General features: G+C 44.9%; 1 protein-coding gene across 1 annotated transcript in view; it reads left to right on the top strand.

Annotated features, from left to right (window-relative positions):
• The first annotated feature begins 14,458 nt into the window (after positions 1 to 14,458).
• CA10 (carbonic anhydrase 10) overlaps positions 14,459 to 19,995 on the top strand; it is a 370,347-nt gene continuing 364,810 nt past the window's right edge. Inside the window, exon 1 of the mRNA XM_054709247.1 lies at positions 14,459 to 14,519. Within this exon, the coding sequence (XP_054565222.1) occupies positions 14,459 to 14,519 (61 nt within the window). The remainder of the gene's footprint in view (positions 14,520 to 19,995) is intronic.

Below are 19,995 nucleotides of genomic sequence, written 5' to 3'. Positions count from 1 at the left end.
ACTGTTTTGTGTTTATATTAGTTTTTTCCCCATTAGAGTAACACACACAGACACACACACACACACACACACACACACACTTCATGAATTTGTGGCGGGTAAACATAGACATGATTACATTTGAAGGGAGAGAAAGAGTAAACCCATTAAAAGTCCATTTAGATAAATTAAAAACTGCCCTTTATGTCTACCGTCAGGTCTGCTGAAATCCACTCTCGCTTAGAATGCTATTATATGCTATTGATTAACTTGAAGTCTTGGTAAAAGGTTTATGTTGCCTTTAATAGAAATTAAGTACAGAGGCAACTGGATACAATCAGCTACTAGACTATTTCAATTATACAATTTATAATTGTATTAAAACCTCTCACAATTTTTTAAAAGTTTTCCTTTATGAAAAGTTACACTTTTATATCTTTGATGTTTTATTAATTGGTGCCTAAATGTCCACAATTGTCGTCTCTTTATTGGAGACTGTGCTTTTAGTACTATAAAATAACCGGCGTTTATCCACGTAACGTTTCTTACCTTGAGTTCTACTGAGCAGGAATAAACAGTTTCACCTACGCCCGCCCTCGGTCTCCTGGCGCAGGTCTCTTACGCAGCATAGCATTCAACTTTGCATTTTATTCAGCTAGCAAGTGTGATGTGAGGAATAGTTCTCTGCCTATAGAATTACAGTGGGGATAAATGCCCCCGAACCAGAAAAAGTATCCTTTTCAGCTCAGCTACGATACAATAAAGGGGAAGAGCCTGACGCCCTGCTCTGTTGCCTGTTAATGAACGGATATTCAAATGTGGTCTTCGGACCACTGCATCAGAGTCACCTGGGACACTTGCTAAAAAGGGAGGCCGGAGGTTTCCTCCTCAGGTGCGGAGTCTGAATCTTTAGAGGGATGGAGTCCTGGCATCCGCGTGCCCAGCAAGTCTCACAGGTGATTCGTATGGTCATTACCACTTGAGAACCACTGACCTGAAGGAGAATGAAAAGGCATCACTAAAATGAATTCACTTCTCATCTCTTTGGATGATTTTAAAAGGACGGCTTGCAAATACGCTTTTTCTCTGTGCAGAAAGAGTTGAAGAGTTAATAAGGAGAATTTGCCACACTCATAGAAGAATTTTTTCCCTATTCCCTCTCTCTCACTAACTCAGAATAACAAAATAGAAGAGGGTAGAATAGTGTTCAAATTTGCCATCCCTCCTGCTCTGGATTTTTCTCTCACTTTGTCCCAATGTTTCCCATTTCTACCATCCTTCCATCTTTAGCTATTTTGGATGGCTTTCCTATTTATATTTCATGATCCTGGCCTATATGAGCTTCTGTATAAACAAACCAAGACTCTTTTACAGCTTTTTGTATGTGTGTGTGAAAGGGAGAAAACACATCTTTGAAATGATAACAGTGTGTTAACATGCTCTGATTACACAAAGTTTCCTCTTTTTTAAAAAATTCCTGTGCAACAGAGTTTCAATTTACCAGGCCAAATATTTCAGTATTTTTGCTGTCAATCAATGTAGCTATAATATGTAATTCAATCATCATGCATTTCTTTCCCCACTGAACAAACATTTGCTGACTTTTTAGATTAATCTTTTGGCTGAATAACTGGAGACATTGTCAAACACATAGTGGTGTATAATAACTAGATTGAGCCTCTTCCCTCTGCCCAAGGCATTAGTGAGGCAAATTTCTGTTTATTCAGCTCTGTTTTATTAGGTCAGGTCATCAAAATGGGACTCTGGTGAAAGCTTGAAATGACATGTCAATTCATTGGTTACATTCCTAAGGAAATTCTATACACGTTTCCCTTGGGAAATACTTCCTTCATAGGCCCCCGTGAAGCCAAGTCTCCAGCAATGTCACTAATGGGTTCAATATCTAAATAAAAGTTGTGTTTAAGCCTTACAGACCTTATGCAAATGAAGTAAATGAACTTTTAGAGAATATCTAATATATCCTATATTTTTTTTTTTACTTATAAGGAAACTGAGGTACTCAGAGATGGAAAATTCTTGCTCAAGGCCAAATTCTAAGTGACAGGGTTCAGGAAAGTATGAGTTCTTAGTCCAGTGTTGCATTGGTTACATTACCACTTGTAATGTGCCAATGGGATATGTCAGGATGTTATTTTTCACATGTCAATAAAACTTTTCTTTGGGCCTGTTAGTGAAGGCAGCTAGTTAGTTAAGGAAGGGAGCAAATGGAATGGGACATTCAGCCTGTGTCTGATTCACTAGGGAGCTGAATCGGACTTTAAGCTGCTTCACTGGGAAGCCAAAGCATTCACAGGCTCACCAGGGGACAAGTACAGACAGGACAACCATTCATGGAAACAGCTAAGAAAGGGTTTCAGCATTCAACCGGTAGCTGTGGGAATCGGTCTGAGTGGCCCCTATGCCCCAAGGTGCTCTGATAGGTGTCCCACCCATGTTATCACTATTCAGAACACTTCTGAGCCTTATTTAAAAATCGCTTTCAGCCAAAACCGGTTTGGCTCAGTGGATAGAGCATTGGCCTGCGGACTCAAGGGTCCCGGGTTCGATTCCGGTCAAGGGCATGTACCTTGGTTGCGGGCACATCCCCAGTAGGGGGTGTGCAAGATGCAGCTGATCAATGTTTCTAACTCTCTATCCCTCTCTCTTCCTCTCTGTAAAAAATCAATAAAATATAAAAACCGCTTTCAAAATCTGTGACTCATTCCTTAGAATGTACTTATTAATGACAAGTTCAACTCCACTGAAGAAAGTGAAGGATAAAGCTTGTTGATACATTTTCTATTTTTTTTAAATGGTTGTGACTGTAATATAGCCATTTTATTTTGGTATGACTTTTGAAATCCATTTTCAGATAAGAATCCCAGTACTATTTTGAGAAAGGATAGAATTGTTGAAAAAATTCTTTTCTGAGGCTCTTCCTTTGAAGGACAAAATTATTTGAACATGCAAACTTTGCTGTGTGAATAAAAAAACACACAATGAAAGATCTTAAGATCATTGAATTACTTTGTAATCTCGCTTCTTATATAACATTCATTAACCTCCGTAATATAGGCAGAGTGCTCTAATTAAATATCTCTCATAACATAGTTCATAACAATAACATTATTAGTGCCTCTATTTTTGAAGATCAGTGAAGTTAAGTGTGTTGTCCATAGTTACATAGAAAGTAAAGGACAAAGTGCAGACCAAGCCCAAAATTATCTGATACCAGATTCACGGCCGTATTTTTCACTCACGCTCTTCTGGAGTGAAACCTTCAACTGCACTGTAGAATTCCAGGCCCCACCAGAGGTACACAGAAGAAATAATTCTGGGCAGTTTACATGTCCCCTCCAGCTGTATGGTAACCTCCTATTCAGCCTCCTTGTTTGGACTGTTCCGGCTATAAAGCACAGTAAAAAATGTCGGAGATTAGTCTCCTCTCCCATAACGTGGGCCTTTTCTTGCCAGTGTGTGGAAGGCAATGATGGATTTTCTGTGCACTTTATAAATTGTCATACCCTTGTTATTTTGTTTTCCCAAATCTATTTACATTCCATGGTTTTATGTTAAGCTTGGGTTGCTAACTCACACATTTATTCTCAACTTAATTGAATTTTTATTACTCATGATAAAATTGGTGTTTTGCATTTTGCACAATATTTCTCTGCTGTGGGATTTCATGAGGTACAATTATACCGGAATCAGAGTCTGGGGCAATTTATTATTAATGAATAAAGATATTAATGTTTATCTGTAACAAATGAGAGGCTACCTTTGCTTCTCTCAATTGTCACAGTATAGCCTGGGTTTTGATGGCCTTTCTTTGCCTTAATCAGTAAATTCCTATCGATGGGCTACCATAGGTAGATTATGTAATATTAAGAGACCTTCTAAATCAAGTTCTATGGGTGTACCATGGTATAATGTGTGTGTATACACATATATACATGCATGCCTACATATATAGAGCTATGTATACAAATATATATACATATATACACATACACATATACATACATATATATGTATACACACATATAAAAAGTGTTTTACACTGATGTTTTCCCATCATCTTCACTCCCTGTGAAATAGGGGAACTCAGTAGCGTCTCTTAGTTTTAAAGATGAAGAAACTAATGCCTGGCGATTTTAAATGAGTTACCCAAGATCACACAGTAAGTGGCAAAGCCAGGACTCAAGCCAGTATCTCACTGATCTGTCCACAAACATTGAGTGTTCAGGGGCTAACATAATGACCCCATGTATTTAGGGCTTACTCCACACCAGGCACTTTGCATGTATTATATCATTTATTCCTCAAAACAGCCCAGTAGGGTAGGTTAATCCACCTCTTATAGTAAAGAAAAAAATATTACAGAGTCAAAAAACAAATCAACAACTAAAACTCAGGCTGGGAAATGTTAAGTAACTTGCCCACATAACCTCTAAATAGCAGAGCAGTAACTTTGACTCATGTCTTCTGATTTCTATTTGAGTTCTTCAAATCTCATCTTCATGATGTCATTTCCTCCCTGATGAAAATAAGAAAAAAAAAAGGGGGGGTCTAGTTAGTGAATATCAAATAAATATTGCTTAAAATATAAATATCTGTTTGTATAATTGTTTATTCCCCTTTAACTTCAACTTCCTAAGCTCCAATTCCATCCAGCCAATCAGAGATCATTGCCTTGGCTATGAGGGAAGGAATATAGAACAGGATGCATGAAAACCATAACTTGGCATATATACACTACGTGTCTGGAATATGATGTTTTAAAACTCCTGGTTGCATAAAACACATCAGCATTTCCCAATTATAGTTCTGTATCGATTTAGATTAATTAATAATTATTAAGTACCCATAATATATTCAACGCTTTTTGGTATACTATCATGTGTAATTATCTCAATCATTCTACAGGGAAGATGTTTTATCCTGCTTTTGCAAAAGAAATTCTAGCTTAAAGGGCTTAAGTATTTTTGAAATCCTATAGCTGGCAAATGGGAGACTTCCCTTCAAACACTAGCCTTATGATTCCAAGTCCAGCACCTCTTACTCCACTGCATTGTCCACAGTGCCTATGGTTAGCACTCCTTTAAAGTTAGAGTGACTCACCTCTGCCATCAAGCTTTGCCCAACTATTATGGTTCATATTGGACATTCCCTTTCTGGGTTCCCATAGTGGTCTCTCTGCCTGTGGGTCAGCTGTATTGCCTCACTAAATCAAGTCTAACTCGGGATCAAGTCTCCAGACCGGAAGACATCTCTTGTGACCGGAAGACATCTCTTGTCTTTTTGCATTTCCATTATTATCAAGCAGGTTCTAGGGACATGGAAGTAAGGCACCATCCTTGATGCTGCTGGTCATTTAGGAGCTGGTCCCAGGCATGATTATGAGAAATGCTCAGCCTTTGACTACGGTGGAGTCAGCCAAGGCTAGGGGTGAGGTGCCTAATTCAAAGGTAGGAAAAAGGACTGTGATGCAAGCTACTTCGTTTCATAGTGCAGTGAGAGATGATCACAAAAACCGATTTGGGAAGATCTACTGTATATAAATTTGTAGGTAAAATATCAGAACTGCTGGTGATTCAGAGAGAAAAGTACTGATCAGTCTCATCAAGCACCGCGAAAACCAGCGGACAAACAACAACTTCAATTTCAAACCCCTGGGCTGTAACAACTGAGGAAGCTCTCAGCATTACTGGCAAATCTGCCCCCATCAAAGTCCTGTCATTGTTGGAATTAAGTAGGTGTGTTGTTACTCTCCTATTAAGGTTTAGTCCCAAATAGTTTCATACTCTGCTCTGTGATGTTGTGCTTTGTCAACAGGGGGTGCTAGAGATTGATTAGAAGGCCAGAAGCTGGAGAAAGGACTTGATCTATTCAGTTTTGCATCCAATTTCTCTGTCTCCTCCACAGCAGCTCTTGCTTCAGCAAGCAGCAGTTGGTCCACTTTCCAGTTTCTTCCAGGAGTCTCAGAACCAGCCTTCACTGCCCTGAATCAGAGACAGCAGTACCAGCTGAACAATACACCTTCCTCAGAGGGGTCTGAGTTACAGCCGCTCCTCTGAGCTTCTAAGGTGCCAGGACCAATGGGAAGCATCTTCCCTTGAGAGGTCTGGCTCCAAACCTTAGGGGACCCCTTCCTCAGGCTTCTCCGTTCTGATAACCCTAATGTCCTTGCTTTGTCTCCCCGGTCATAATGGTGGTAGCTGCTTCAGTTACTTTCTCAGTGTTAACTTAGTGTTTCCTGCTGGCTTTTGAGCCCTGTTTAACCCTTTCTTTATATTAATTTGTCTCAAAAATAATGATTAAATAACTATTGGTTTCATGTTCCTGACAGGATCGTGGTTAGTTCACTGGGTCTGCACTATCTAGTTTGGGTTTCCATTAGAGTTGCCAGAAACCTCCTCCCCTACATGGGGAATGGTTAGGATGAGGTTCTCAAGTCCCCTTACCTTTAGTTACCTTCACTTTAAATTGGAAATTGCTTCTCCACAGGGATAGGCATATCCAGGCTGCCTCTACATCACACCCTGCTGGTTTAACGCAGATAGCTGGTAGCAGGTGATGAGAGGAGGTTCTTCTGATATAAGAATTTAGTGGCCAAATGGTTCAGATTAAAATCAGTCACTGAACCATTGTAGATCCTACTTCCTTATACCAATGAGCCTATCCAAGTTTTCCATCATTTGATTGTGTAACACTATCACTCTATATCTTCTTTTTTTCTTCTTTTTTTTTTCCTTTTACCCAATTTCCTAACTTTTATTTAAATTTATTTTTATTGTTGACAGTATTATAGATGTCCACCATTTCCCCCCATTGGACCCCTTCCACCCTTTTCCGAACCCTTATCCCACCCTAGGGCTTCATCCCACTATTGTCTGTGCCTATGGGCTATGCATATCTCTCTATATAAAAGCCTAAGCAACCATCTGACCGTTCGACCATCTGACCAGTAGCTATGATGCACACTGACCACCAGGGGGCAGATGCTTAATGGAGGAGCTGCCGAGCTGCGGTGACTTGGCAGCTGCAGTTCTCTATATCTTCTTAAGAGTCATTGTAATTCATGTATATTAAAATCCATTTATTTTGAAAAATGTTATAAAACTCCTGAAGGTAATTGAGAAATCTTTGGGAGTAGCACTCACATTTTGCTTGATAAGGAGCCTTATTCCATTTCTTTGGTTAATGACAACTATTGAACAAACTAACTCAAGAAGTTATTGATTGAGCTAAATCCAAGAGTCCAAAAAATTATTAGGGCAACACCCCTGCAATTACTACCACCTCCTTCTGAAATTCATTGATACAAGAGGAGAAAATAGAGTTTGTTTTGCTCATTTTCTTTCAAACAAAAAACCTGAAGTGAAGAGGGAATGATGCTAGTCTGTTTCCCATTTCATGGCAAGGATGGGGAGAAACAGACACCAGAAACTCTTATTTTATCATGAGAGAAATTGGTGATTTGAAATGAAAAAAAAGACTCCCCTTTTTTAATAGTTGATCCTTTAATATATATTTAAGATTTTTTTCAGATCCATTTTAAAAAAACATTTTTCCTAAATAATAATTTATGGGAAATTAAAATAAAATATATTTCCATGTAATATTTATGTCCACCCCCTCCCAAGAGGACACTTAGCATAAGGTAATATCAGCTCATAAGGGTTTTATAGATTCAGTAAGATAAGGTAATGGAACAAGTAAGATGAAAACCATCACTTCATTATGTGTGATATGTTATAGTACCTGACAATGGCATGTTTCTATTTTTTAATAAAGGTGCTAGTCATACAACCTCCTTTTGGTCTCAGCTGCTGTTAACTCTGTCACTGGGTTGTGGCTACTCATTCCCGTCCTGATCCATCTGCCTGGCAGGAGGTTCTTCTTGATTTAATGTGTTCTCCTCTGTCTAGCAGCAATCAGAGAACAGATTCAGAACTTTTTTGGTTTCTTACCATGATAACTCAACTCCTCCTGCTTTATTAAATCCACACAGTAGTACCAGGGAGAAAAATTCTGCTGTGTGAAGTTGGATAAAAATCTGGAAATCCCATGTTCATGAGAAGAAAATAAGCTGGATGTGGAGACCTCTACAGCAGGGCCCATCCTTTGTGATAATTGGATGGGATTCCTTTTAGAACCTCTGAGTTACAACATTCCTTGTTTATTGAACATCTCCAATGCTTTGAATGAAAGCAAAGTTATTTCATACAAGCATTTGATGTTTAATACCAATGGGCTGAGGGAGGGGACAGGTACTGTTTTCCCAAAGGTAGACAGCAATGCTGGTGAGTGTGCACCTAGGACTGAGAGTATGGCCAAGAAATCACTCTTTAAATATGTGTGTGTGAGAAAAACATGGGCCCTGGAGCTTTAGACTCCACATGAGACCTCTGGCAGTGCTAGGCAGTGTCAAGGCTGGGCAGGGAATGAGGAAGGTCCATGGGTTTGGGAAAGAAAGACTTCATCAGATTTACTTTTGACCTGGGCTTCCAAATATGCAGAGTGGGTCTGTCTTCGACAATCCCTGTGTGAAGATCTTCCTAATAAATGGGACATATGACTCTCTAATTCAGCATGTAGAAAATGTTGAGTAGTCAACCAGAATGTGCTTTTCAGGGGCAAAAGAAAAAGCAAGACTTAATACTTGTAATTTTAATGCTAATCATTGGGGAGGTGATGTGAAAAAAATTCCTGGCAAATAATTTAAAAACCTAATGCATTAGTTGCTAACTCTGAAATTATACAGGCTGAGATGGGAGCAGGCTGTTGTCCTAATTAAAGCCTTTCTTTAAACTGGAGAACCATTATGAAGCTAACATCCACTATATTGATCTATAACTGCTACCTGAAGGTACTGCAGCTGGTGTAAGATTCTTGCTCGTACAAAACTTCTCTGAGAAAGGTTTAATGTAGAAGAAATCTGCACCACAAAACCACAAATACACACACACACACACACACACACACACACACACACACAAATGGTAGGATTAAGATGAAAGTGAATTGGACAAGAAAGCAAAAAAAATATGGGAAAACATCTTCCACTAATTTGTATGGATTTAGGTAACATGTTTTCCGTGTTTAGCTGCTGCAATGTGTTATTCAATAACAACAACAACAAAAGAATGACAGAGATGGAAGGTTGTTGGAGGAGATAGGTCACTGAGAGGATGAGACAGCTGGTTGACCCAGGAACAGGACCTGGGAAGTCAGTTTCCTCAATCCCTCCACCTCCTTGGAATGTAAGTTCTGCCCACCATCCTCAGCCTAGGATTCATTTTAAGGACATAGCCTTGAGAGAGGAAGGTGTTGTTGAGACCATCTAGATATATTAGTATGTAGAGGGCCTCCTGGGAAGGCACATGGGCATTTCTTTAAATTGTTGTCAGCTGAGTCCGAGACGACTGGCAGAGCCGTGTCTTGGATACACATTTCCCCAAGATGGCCAGGTGTTGGCAGGGGCGGGTCTAGATATGTAAATCCAGTCAAGCACTAGGAATGCTAGGGCCTACTTAAGAATGCAAATAAGCTCCTTTGATCCTAAGTTTTGGTGATACTTCCTGGTATTGGGGGTATAAAATAAATGTGCTACGTGGCTCAGGGTTCTCATCCTGCCTCTCCATCAGAGAGAATGGCGTCCCACCTGGCTCCCAGCTTTATAAATCTATTTCTGCATCTTTCTTTCTTTCTTTCATTTCTCAATCCCTGGCCGTCTCCACTTAGAACCGGTTCGTTCATCTCTCTTTCTGTGCTGGACACGGAAAAGGGAGATCCCTGCCATCATTTGGCCCCTGCCACATCTGGCCCCCGCACTAGTATATTACTGAACCCAGCAATTTCATTTTAGGATCTGGCAGTCAGATGCGGCGATCTACTCCTCTTGTGACCACCCAAGTTCATATGCAAGTTCCCTTGCTTATTAAAATTGCCATCTACCACTCTAGAGCAGTCTTCCTCTTTTCTAGATCTCTTCATGCTCTCCATGTACAGGGGCCAGTTTGGGAACCAGCAAAGGTTTTAAAATAAATAATTAGGAAGGCTGGAGTCAAATTCTGCCTCTGCCTCTACTTCTGTCTGTATTTGAACTTGGACATATCACTTAAACTCACCTTAATCCTCCATCTTCTCTTCTGAAAATTAAGGGAGTTAGAGTAGATCTGTTCTGAAATCATATTAATGTGCACTTGAAATATACTATGTGACATGTACCACATATCCAAAAGAGTGTAGTTATTTAAATAAACAAGCAAGAAAACCTATTCATTTTTTTCAGCAATCATTTACAGAGTGCCTGCAATTTAACTGTTGTAAACAAGTGTCCCATTTGTAAAATCTTGAGTTCAGGAGGAAGCTGGATGTTTGAGAGAGAGATTAATTGTAATGAAAAGAAGAAAGGTATAGCATGATGTTCTAGAACATGCTAATGTAGAAAGTCAATGTTGAGGGACTGTTGTGTTCAGTGCTGTATTTCAAGGGGAGAATTGGTACTTAGCAGGCAATTTTCAAACTCAGATTTTCATTATAAATGCCTTTGATTACTCCTAATTCCCAGTGATCTTTTCTTTCTCCCATTTCTACTGTAGTTAAATTATAAGTTCCATATTCTACTGTTACATTTCATCCTGTCTTTAACTGACGTCTAGCTGCGAGATGTGTAGATTCTGGTTCTACCTAAGCACAAAAGGACCTCTCCAAGATGATACTTTTAATTTCACAGAGCATGAGGGGAGATGGGGTAGCGTGGCCTCTGAGTTTGGAATGCCTGGCTGTGGTCTCTACACTACGAATTAGTAGCCGTGAGACTGCAAATAGCTTTTCTGGGCCTCTGTTTTATCACCTGTAAAATGGAAGTAATAATATTTCTCTTATATGGATGTTCTGATGATTAAATAAGGTAATTCATGTAAAGGATTTGGCAATATGTAGTACATAGAAAACAATGCATGCAATTATTTTTACTTAAATACTATCATGAATTAATGGTTTTTGTTTATTTTTGTTTGTTTGTTAAAAAAGTAAAAGTACTTGGCAGCAGATAAATAGACTAAATATTTTTGAGAGGGCTTGAAGGAAAGCTACAGACTGAAAGGGGGGAAATGAAGTATTATTTTACTGGCTTTCGCTCTTAAAGCAAATGGAGAGAATATGGTCTTTAGGCTTTTTGAAAACAAGGATTATGGATTTTCAATTACAAAACTCCAGCATCTTGCTACAGGGCTTGACACATATCAGGCACGCCCTTGACATTTGCATAATTCATTAATAAATAAATAGGTCGTGGTATAAAAATCCGGGCACCCTGCTTCTGCTTCCAGAGAGGTCTTGGTATCAAACCCTCCCTAGGATGGAATCCGTTCATCTTTGGCAAACTGCTTTTTTTCTCTCTTCAAAAAGTCCTTTCGTGCAGTGGGCTTGCAAGGCTGGGAGACAAGCGGCCCCTCTGCACCGCGCCCCCACCCCACCCCCCCCCACCCCACCCCCGCCATGTTTCCCAAATGGGTTAATTCTCACTACCTGAGATTCTTTTAATGTTACCAGGTCTCACTCAATACCTTTCCTGCTGAGCCTGGAGCTCTGGAAATGAGAATCCTGGGCTTTCTTCATCTGGGCCTAGATTTTTAATGCCTTGACCACCTGGAGTCCTTGGCTGTGCGTCAGAGAGCAGATCCCTGGGCCACACCTCCTTTTGAAATAGTAGGCAAAGTCTGCCACGGGCTCTTTTCTAGAATCTCTGGAGGCAGCAGGACTATGCAGCCCTGTCTCCCAGAGTGAGCCCAGCCTAGGAAGCTCCTGCTGTTACCTCGGCTCCCTCCCACATCCCCTCCACCCCCGCCGCCACCGCCACTCAGCCCAAGGACAGCCAGACTCCTGGGCAGTTGGCGTCCGTTCAGTAATCCGGGGAGCGCTGCAGTGTAACTCCTTTGCTCCCACGCCCCACCCTCAGATGCACACCGCCTGGGAGACTCGCTAAACTGACTCGGTGCGGATGAACCATCCCCTCTTCCCTCCTCCCGCTTCCTTTCCACTCATCCACCCTTTAGATGCTGTTATCAGAAATAGGCTCACACTGCGAAGGCTTCTAAACATCGAAAATAAAAATGTGCAAAAAATCCCCTGTGGGTTGTGCGTGTGCGTTGTGTTGTGTGTGTGTCCATCCGCGCTTGTGCAAAAATCTCCAAACGTCACAGTTTGCATTCCGGACGAGCGCGCCCAGAAACCCGAGATCTTCCCAGGGATCCCCCTACCCTGCCTCCTCCGCTTCAGTGACTCCCCAAGAGGTAGGTCTGGGGCTTTCTCCAACCCCTGCTGCAGCGATACAGGAGACAGACGTCTGCTGCGATTTCCCTTGCTCCCGCTCCCAGCCCTCTGCTCGGGCGCACAGTCCCGAGTGCAGGGTTTCTTTCCAGTCCGCTCGCCTCTACCTGGCAAGCGGCTGACCAGGTGCTAGTGCTTCCCGGGCCTCAGGCAGCCTGCGGGTCGGGAGACCGGCTGAACCTGAGCTCCCCTGGGGCCTGGGCGGTGGGTGGTGCCGCGGCCGCTCCCACCTTCCCGCGGGGCCTGCGCCAGCCGCGCGCCGGGCGTGAGTGCGTGCCCGCGGGTTTGGTGGGAAGGTCTTCCCCGGAAGCAGCTGAGTGTTGGGGCAGAGAGTCCGCTGGACCCCAGCAACAGCCCCCAGAGCACTTGAGCTTCCCGAAAGAAAAGCGATTGAAAGCCAAGCAGGGAAGCCCGCTCCCCTACAGCCCGGGTTGCCCAGAGTCTCGGGTCCTCCTTGGAGCTGGGCAGAGGCGCAGCTGGCCGCGGTCGCTGCTGGCACCCGGAGTTGGACCGATGCTTTTTCTACTTTCCGGAGGAGGGAGGTGAGGGACTGGCAGGCAAGAGTTGCACCTGCTCTAGGAAGCTGCAGAGAGAACTCTGGGGTAAGTCGTGTCCTGGCCCTGGAGCGGAAAGGGGGAGGGGTGGAAGGAAAGGGCAGGGGAGGAACGAGAAGCGGGGGGAAGGTAGGGGGCAAGGAACGAATTATGCAAAAAAGAAAAAAAATTCCCCCCATATTCCACCGCAGAGGAGGAGCGCAGCAGCACTCCCAGGATGAGTCCCTCCCGGGCTCCCGGGCCGAACTGGGGGGCTCGAAGTTCTCTTTAAGGAGAAGAGAAACTCCCCAAATCTCGGAGGGTGACAGAGGCGAGCGGGGCGGAGTCTGAGTCGGAGCGGGGCTCGGGCCCAGGCGGCTGCCGCGGTGGCCCGCAGCTCCGATTCCCAGCGCCCCGTCCCCCTTAGGGCCGCATGGAGCCTCCCCCCCCCCCCCCCCACCCCGCCTCCCGCCTCCCGCCTCCGCCCCCGGGAGCGGGGGGCCCGAGGACTGGAGGGTCTCCCGGTGGCAGCGAGGATGCTCACCTGGTCGGACCTCCCCCTCACCCCCCCTCCCTCCTCCTCTCGCCCCCACCTGCTCTCCTCCCCTCCTCGTCGGGAAGCGTCGGGATCCGTAGGCGAGGAAATAACGACCCCTGCAGTTGCAGTGCTGAAACCTCGGCGGCGGCGGCGGCGGCGGCGGCGGCGGCGCTCGTGGCGGGCGCTGGAAGCGAGGGTTCCGGGGAGCCCCGGGAAGCAGCAGAGGAACGGGAAGCGCGCGCGCGGCGTGCGGAGCCCGCGGGCCCCCGACGCGCCCGGGTCCCCGGCCCCTCGCCGTTCCCGATTGGCGCCCTGGACGCGCCGCTAGGGTCGGGCTCCGAGGCGGCGGGCTGCGCGCGGACCTGGGAGCAGGGAGGGTCGGCGGAGGCTGCCGGCGGCCGGCGGGTGCGGGCACTCATCCCTGCCTCTCTCTCTCTCCCTGCCTGCTGTCTGCTGCGTCGGCTCCTCCCTCCGCCCCCCCGGAAGCAGGAGAGGAACGGCCCCGAAGCGGAGCAGCAGCCGCCCTCTGACCATGCCCCGGTGAGGGGGGCGGACTTCGAGGGCAACTTGGCGCGGACTGCCTGGGCTCGGCCGGCGAGCTGCGAGCTGCCGGGGCCCCGGAAGCCGAGGAGCAGCGCGGCCCGGCGGGGGGCTATCGTCTATGCCTTCTTGGGGCGCCCGGCGGATCGGGGTCTCGTTTTTGCAGACGGAGCCCAGCGCTGGTGGCTTCAGGTGGCTGCCGCCGCCTCGGCTGGTGTCGCTTCCGCCGCTCGGGCCGGGAGCAGAGGAGACCTTTGAGCGGGGACACCTCCGGGGCAGCGAGACGTCGGACATGTGTCAGCACACCTGGGGCGCGCATCCGTTAAGCCCGAGGGGATATTTGCCGGAGCAAGTCAAACGGCGATATTGATCTTTGGGGGTGACTGTCCCTTGACCGGCCGTCCGGTGGGAGTGCGAGTGTGCACTCGCCCAGAAGTGTGTGAGTGTGTGGATGTGTGTGTGCCGTGTCGGGCTCCCCCCCGCCCCCCGTTTTCCCGTCGAGTGATGCACTTGGAATGAGAATCAGAGGATGGAAATAGTCTGGGAGGTGCTCTTTCTTCTTCAAGCCAATTTCATCGTCTGCATATCAGGTACGGGACGCGCTGGAGTCGCGGGCGGGTTGGTGTGGTGTCGTGTTTGGGAGATATGGGGTCTTATTGTGGCCTCTGGGGTGGGATCCGGGGAGGGTGGTGGCAGAGACCTGCTCAGCTCTGCGGGTTTGCTGCCTTCCGGAATTAAAAACCTTCTGAACCCAAGGATGTGTGTGTGTGTGTGTGTGTGTGTGTGTACGGGGTAGTATCCGCGTGGAGTTCTGGAACGTTAGGGGGTGGGGGGATGAGAAGGGAGAGGCAGATGGGTGTTGATTTTCAAGGTTTTTCTGGCTGAGAACTCTGGCGCCGAAATCTGAGCCTTGGCAACCCCCACCCCCAACCCCAGGCTTTCAAAGTTACCAAACTTGGTGGTTCTGGCTGGCAAAATGGACGCGGAGCCCTGCCCTGGGTATCGGAGCACTTTCAAGGGACTGCGGGAAGATGCGGGAGTGGAGAATATTCATCAGGGACCACAGGGATGTGGAGGTCCTCCATTCCTTCCCCAAACCCATCAGGCCCAGTGGTGATGGTCTGAAACATCCTAGCCCCCCCCCTCCCCCGCCAGTAACAGCAAACCCCATCAGAAACAATACAGCATCATAAATGCCACTTTAAATTACGGTCCTTGGGAATGCCCAGTGGCAGGGGTGTGCTGGCTCAGACTCACTGACCTCAGGCTACTTGTGCCAGTCTTTGGGTTTAGCAGCGGATGGCAAGCCAGTGGAGGGGAATGAGGCAGGGCTAGTGCCTGCCTGCACCTGTGTGTCTCTGTTGGAAGGGATGCTGATTTCCAAGCAATGTCTTTGTTGGTGCAGGGAGTGGGAGGTTTGGAGGGGAGCAGTGAGAAAAAGCCTCAGGATCAGCAGTATTGCCCAATTTAGTGCCTCCTCCCATTGACGGTGTCCACCCCATTTCCCTTCACACCTGTCATGTAGGTGCCCAGGGTAAGGCCCCTTTGCAGCGCTCCCCTCTGCCTGCATTCCCTCTGCAGAATTGGGGACTCAGCCAACTTCCCATGAAGTCACCAGAAGAGGAGAGCAGGAACCCTGCCCCTGTGAGCAGGCACGTTTGAGCATCACTGGGGGACAGGGACATGTTTCCTGCATCTTCCTTCAGTCCAGCAATCCCCACCCTCTGATTCTGGATAGTAAAAACCCTTGTCTGCCCTTACACTGGACCCAGATCCAAAGACCGTTATTCAGTTTCAATGTTCTCTTCATAGAACAGGAATAGGAAATCTTTTATTCAAAATTATTCCCTTTGGGGCTTGGTCACCCTACTAAGAAATTGAGATATACTGTGGGCCTGGCAGATAATAAACAGTGCCCTGAAATCTTCTAGTAGGACCTCTTTTACCCCATCCTACATCTAAGGGAAAATTCCTAGGTTAGGTGACTTGCAAAGGTTTATATCAGTCATATATCCAGGAATGAAGTGGGTAGCATCTCACAAGGCCACATTTTGCATCTTTCTCTTTTACATGTCTATTTCAACCTCTCTCTCTCTCTCTCTCTCTCTCTCTCTCTCTCTCTCTCTCTCTCACATTCCATATTTCATTGGTTATAAAATACCCTTTCCCTACCTCTCTCCAGCATCATAAATAATTTTTAAATGAGACGAGCCATCTGAGTCCCTTTAAAACTTACAAAGGGTTAACATCAATGAGGCTCCACCCCCAGCATCCTTTATTTCCAGTCCCTGCATTTGACCATCACAGGAGACCCAGCTGAGAATGGGTCTGTTCTTAGCCTCCCATTAATGGGATACCTGTCACAGCTATACTTGGTTTGGTGTATCAGCAACTACATTATATAAATAGAAGCATTAAGAGGAGGTTATTTCCAACCCAGGAGGGGTGCCATGAGGTACAAGGCCTTTCACATGTGTTTACTAAGTAATCGTCATTGCTAAGTAATGAGGGGATAAAAGTGTAAGCGAAATTGCTAGCTATTAGCTAAACACAGAAAACCAGGTTAGCGTTGCAAATGCCTAGTTAGGATCTGCACTAATTTGCACTTTATGAAGACATTTAGGCAGAGATGCACCATTATGGACTCTGTATTTACACATCCATACAATTAACTTCAAAAGGCTATTCCTCCAGGGTCCAGGTGGTTTTCATCCTCCATAAACAGAACTACTCACTCAGTGATGTCTCTGTATGTCATAGGTCTGATTAGGAACATAATTATGACTCACAGTTTGGGGGACTTTGTTTTTTTTTCCCCATCTGGCAGCTTTAAGAAGTGCAGGAATGCGATGCACTTAAGGTTGAATAATTGTCGTAGGAGCATTTAGTAGGTCTTTCATTTCTCTTTCCATGATTTGCAGTTTTAATTTACTCACGACTGAGCTTTACCAAAAGGAACATAACCCTTGATTATAAAACCTACTAAATCTTAAAAGAGTTAAAAAAAATTAAAACAAAACACCTCTCTACCATCTTGGGATGAATTGCCCGACCCAGGAAACAGATACTAATTCTTACAGAGTTACCAGGGCATCACTAACTGAGGCAGTGCTAGGGTTGGCATCATTACTGAGGAAAACCAGACTAGGAAAGACCAGTAAAAGTCTGCATTGTAAACATTTTACAGAAGGAAAATTTGGGGAGTAGATCTGGCCTGTAGAAGGTATATTGACTGAATTTCAGTCAGTAGCACTAGCTTTCAGGAATACTCTGGTGCTTTGTAGCTTAGTGTTTCATTAACCGAAGTTGCCTACCCTCCCTCACCCCATCCTACCCCCCAAATTAAAAATATATACAAGGAGCTTTCTCCCTCGGCCTGTGTAGACATAATGCTTGAAATACAGAGACCTGCTTCTGGGTAGGTTTGATGGCTCTGCACTAGTCATTTGGTTTATGATGAAGCTGTGATACTATTTCCCAAGGCTGTTGACCCTGCAGGGTAATTGTAAGGAACAAAACACTCTTTATAAAATGCCTAGCGTGGTGTCCAGAATGCAGTCACCACTGGCCACAAATGGGACTGGGGGTCTGCTTGGCCAGGCTCAGCTAACTAGCTGCTGAGGGAGTACCATGTGTGCCTTCCATTTGAGAGATTCTATCAATTCTGGCTACTTAAGGACAACTCAGCTAGGCTGAAGAGGGAATACCACGCCTGGGAGTTCTTGGGGCTCTTCATTCGGCTCAGATCTCATTTTACTGAAAATGTAAGGCAGCCAAGATCTCTGAAGAGATGAGAGGGAGGGAGGGAAGACTGGAGGGAGGAGAGAGAGAGAGAGAGAGAGAGAGAGAGAGAGAGAGAGAGAGAGAGAGAGATGATTTTCCCGATGCTAGCAAGAGCACCATTCCATCCTTACAAAAGCAGTTCACATCTGCAGGAATGAATGCTTAGCAGCACCAGGAGAGAATTTCCTGGTCCAAAAACAGCTGTCTGATTTAATTTACTCAATGCATCCCACTACCTTATATGTAACTTTACTTAGGCAGCTTATTCATAATAATAACAGCAATAACAATTACAATTATGTGGTGCTTTCACATATATTACATAATATTGCACATATTTTAACTCATCTATTCTTAGAGTAATTTTATATATAAGGCAACCAAAGCCCACAGAGGGTCAGCCTGGAGGATTCACAGCCAGGTCTAACTGAGTCAAAATCCAATATATCATTAATGTTTTGGTTCAAGGTTTCTTTTAAATGTTGTTATTCGGTATATTTTTTTAATGTTTTCAATGGAAAGAATAAACCGTGTTAAATGGATGTAAGTCTTAGAGAGTTTGAAAGTGGAAATTAGGGGGATTATATAGTCTAGAGCTAGAATTAAGGTAGCATCTGAGTGGTACATGACTGTCAATCAAACTGATGAGACTGTTATCCAAGTTTGCCCCCCAATGCCTTATGATAAGCAACCCCTTAAGCAAAGAATGTGTCATACATTCTTTTCCTTATCTGAAAATTCAAATGGTTTCCCTTCAGCTTCTTTACACGTAGAAAGGGGATAATAGTACATACCCCACACATTTGTTATATGGATGAGACGAGATAATGTATTCAGTGATTTTGGCACAGTGTCTGTGGCTAGCAATAGTGTGCTTACAGTCATGTAAATATTTTTTTCTACAAATCTGACATTGCACAGGTTTGTGAGGCCAAGATAGAACAGAGCCTTTAGTTTCCTTCCCTCCCACTTGTGCAAAAGCAAAAAACAGAATCATCAACAATCACATTTTATTGATTGAGTTTGAGTCCTCCTTTTAAGAAGGCCTTGGCTTAACAGCTTTGAAATGTCTCTTCATTTTGTTTCTCAGACAAATGAGACTGGCAGTGTTAGGTATGGGTGCTAGTCATGAGTGGCACTCCCTTTATCCCTGGGAGCCCAATATGAAGGTGGGGCTTGAAAAGTTTAATACATCGCCTGGGAACAAGGTAGCCCTTATTACCCAGGGGAGCAACAGAATTTTCTCTTTCTGCTTTTAAATTATGACTCGGTCTAGAACCCAACTTTATAGTGCTTCCAAAATGGCGAACTGCAGATGTTGGCAATGTGGCTTGAAATAGAACATTCTATTAAATGCAAAAAAGGGCCACGCCAAACAAAGAACACCCACCTGATGATGTTGTTAGCATTATGGCTTCTTTACATCCAGTTTCCCACGTGGTGTCACTTAGCCCAGTCACTGACAGGTGCCATTGTCATAGATGAGACTATCTAGGCAGTGAGATGAGATGAGTCTTCCTGAGAAATAGAAAGTCCCTGGGGATGGCTTGCTATCCTGGGCCATCAGTGCCTAACATCTCAACTTTTCACCTTAACTAAGCATTACATATTTGGGCCTGTGGTTCAAGTCAAGAAAAGAGCTAGGCACCATAAAAGTGTATGGAAGCAAGCCATTGTAGAAGCAGTATGGAAGTTAGAAGACTTGCTCATGAAGTCTTCCTTAATTATCTAGATGACTTTGGGTAATTCTCTTAGCCCCTGAGTATCTCAGTTTCCTCATCTGTAAAATTAACTCAGCTTTGCCCATTTCAAAGAACTGTTCATAGTATTATGGGATGATCCATGCTTAAGATATAGTTTTAAAATCAAAGTTGAGGTATGGACACACAATAGTGTTATATCCTATATAATAAAGATGTAATATGCAAATGGGTCATTGCACTAACGACAGGATCACGGATCAGCAGGAGGGTGGGGCAGCGAGCTACAAGCAGGCGGTGGAGAGCTATAGGAGGGAGCAGGGCAGCAAGTTATAAGGGGAGGCAGCGGGGTGGATGGAGCTACAGGAGGGCGGGACAGCAGGCAGAGAGCTATAGGAGGGCAGCAGGGAGCTACTGGCTACAAGTGGGCGGCAGAGAGCTACAGGAGGGGGCAGGCAGCAAGCTATGAGGGTAGCGGGGGGGGAGGGGGGAGGAGATACAGAAGGATGGGGCAGCAGGGGGAGAGCTACTGGAGGGCAGCAGTGAGCTACTGGCAAGCTACTGACACACAAATTGTGCGCAG

This window comes from Eptesicus fuscus, chromosome 20 (assembly GCF_027574615.1).
Source record: "Eptesicus fuscus isolate TK198812 chromosome 20, DD_ASM_mEF_20220401, whole genome shotgun sequence".
NCBI classification, from domain to species: Eukaryota; Metazoa; Chordata; class Mammalia; order Chiroptera; family Vespertilionidae; genus Eptesicus; species Eptesicus fuscus.
Note: the sequence above shows the minus strand (reverse complement) of the source record. Positions and strands in the feature narration are given on the sequence as shown.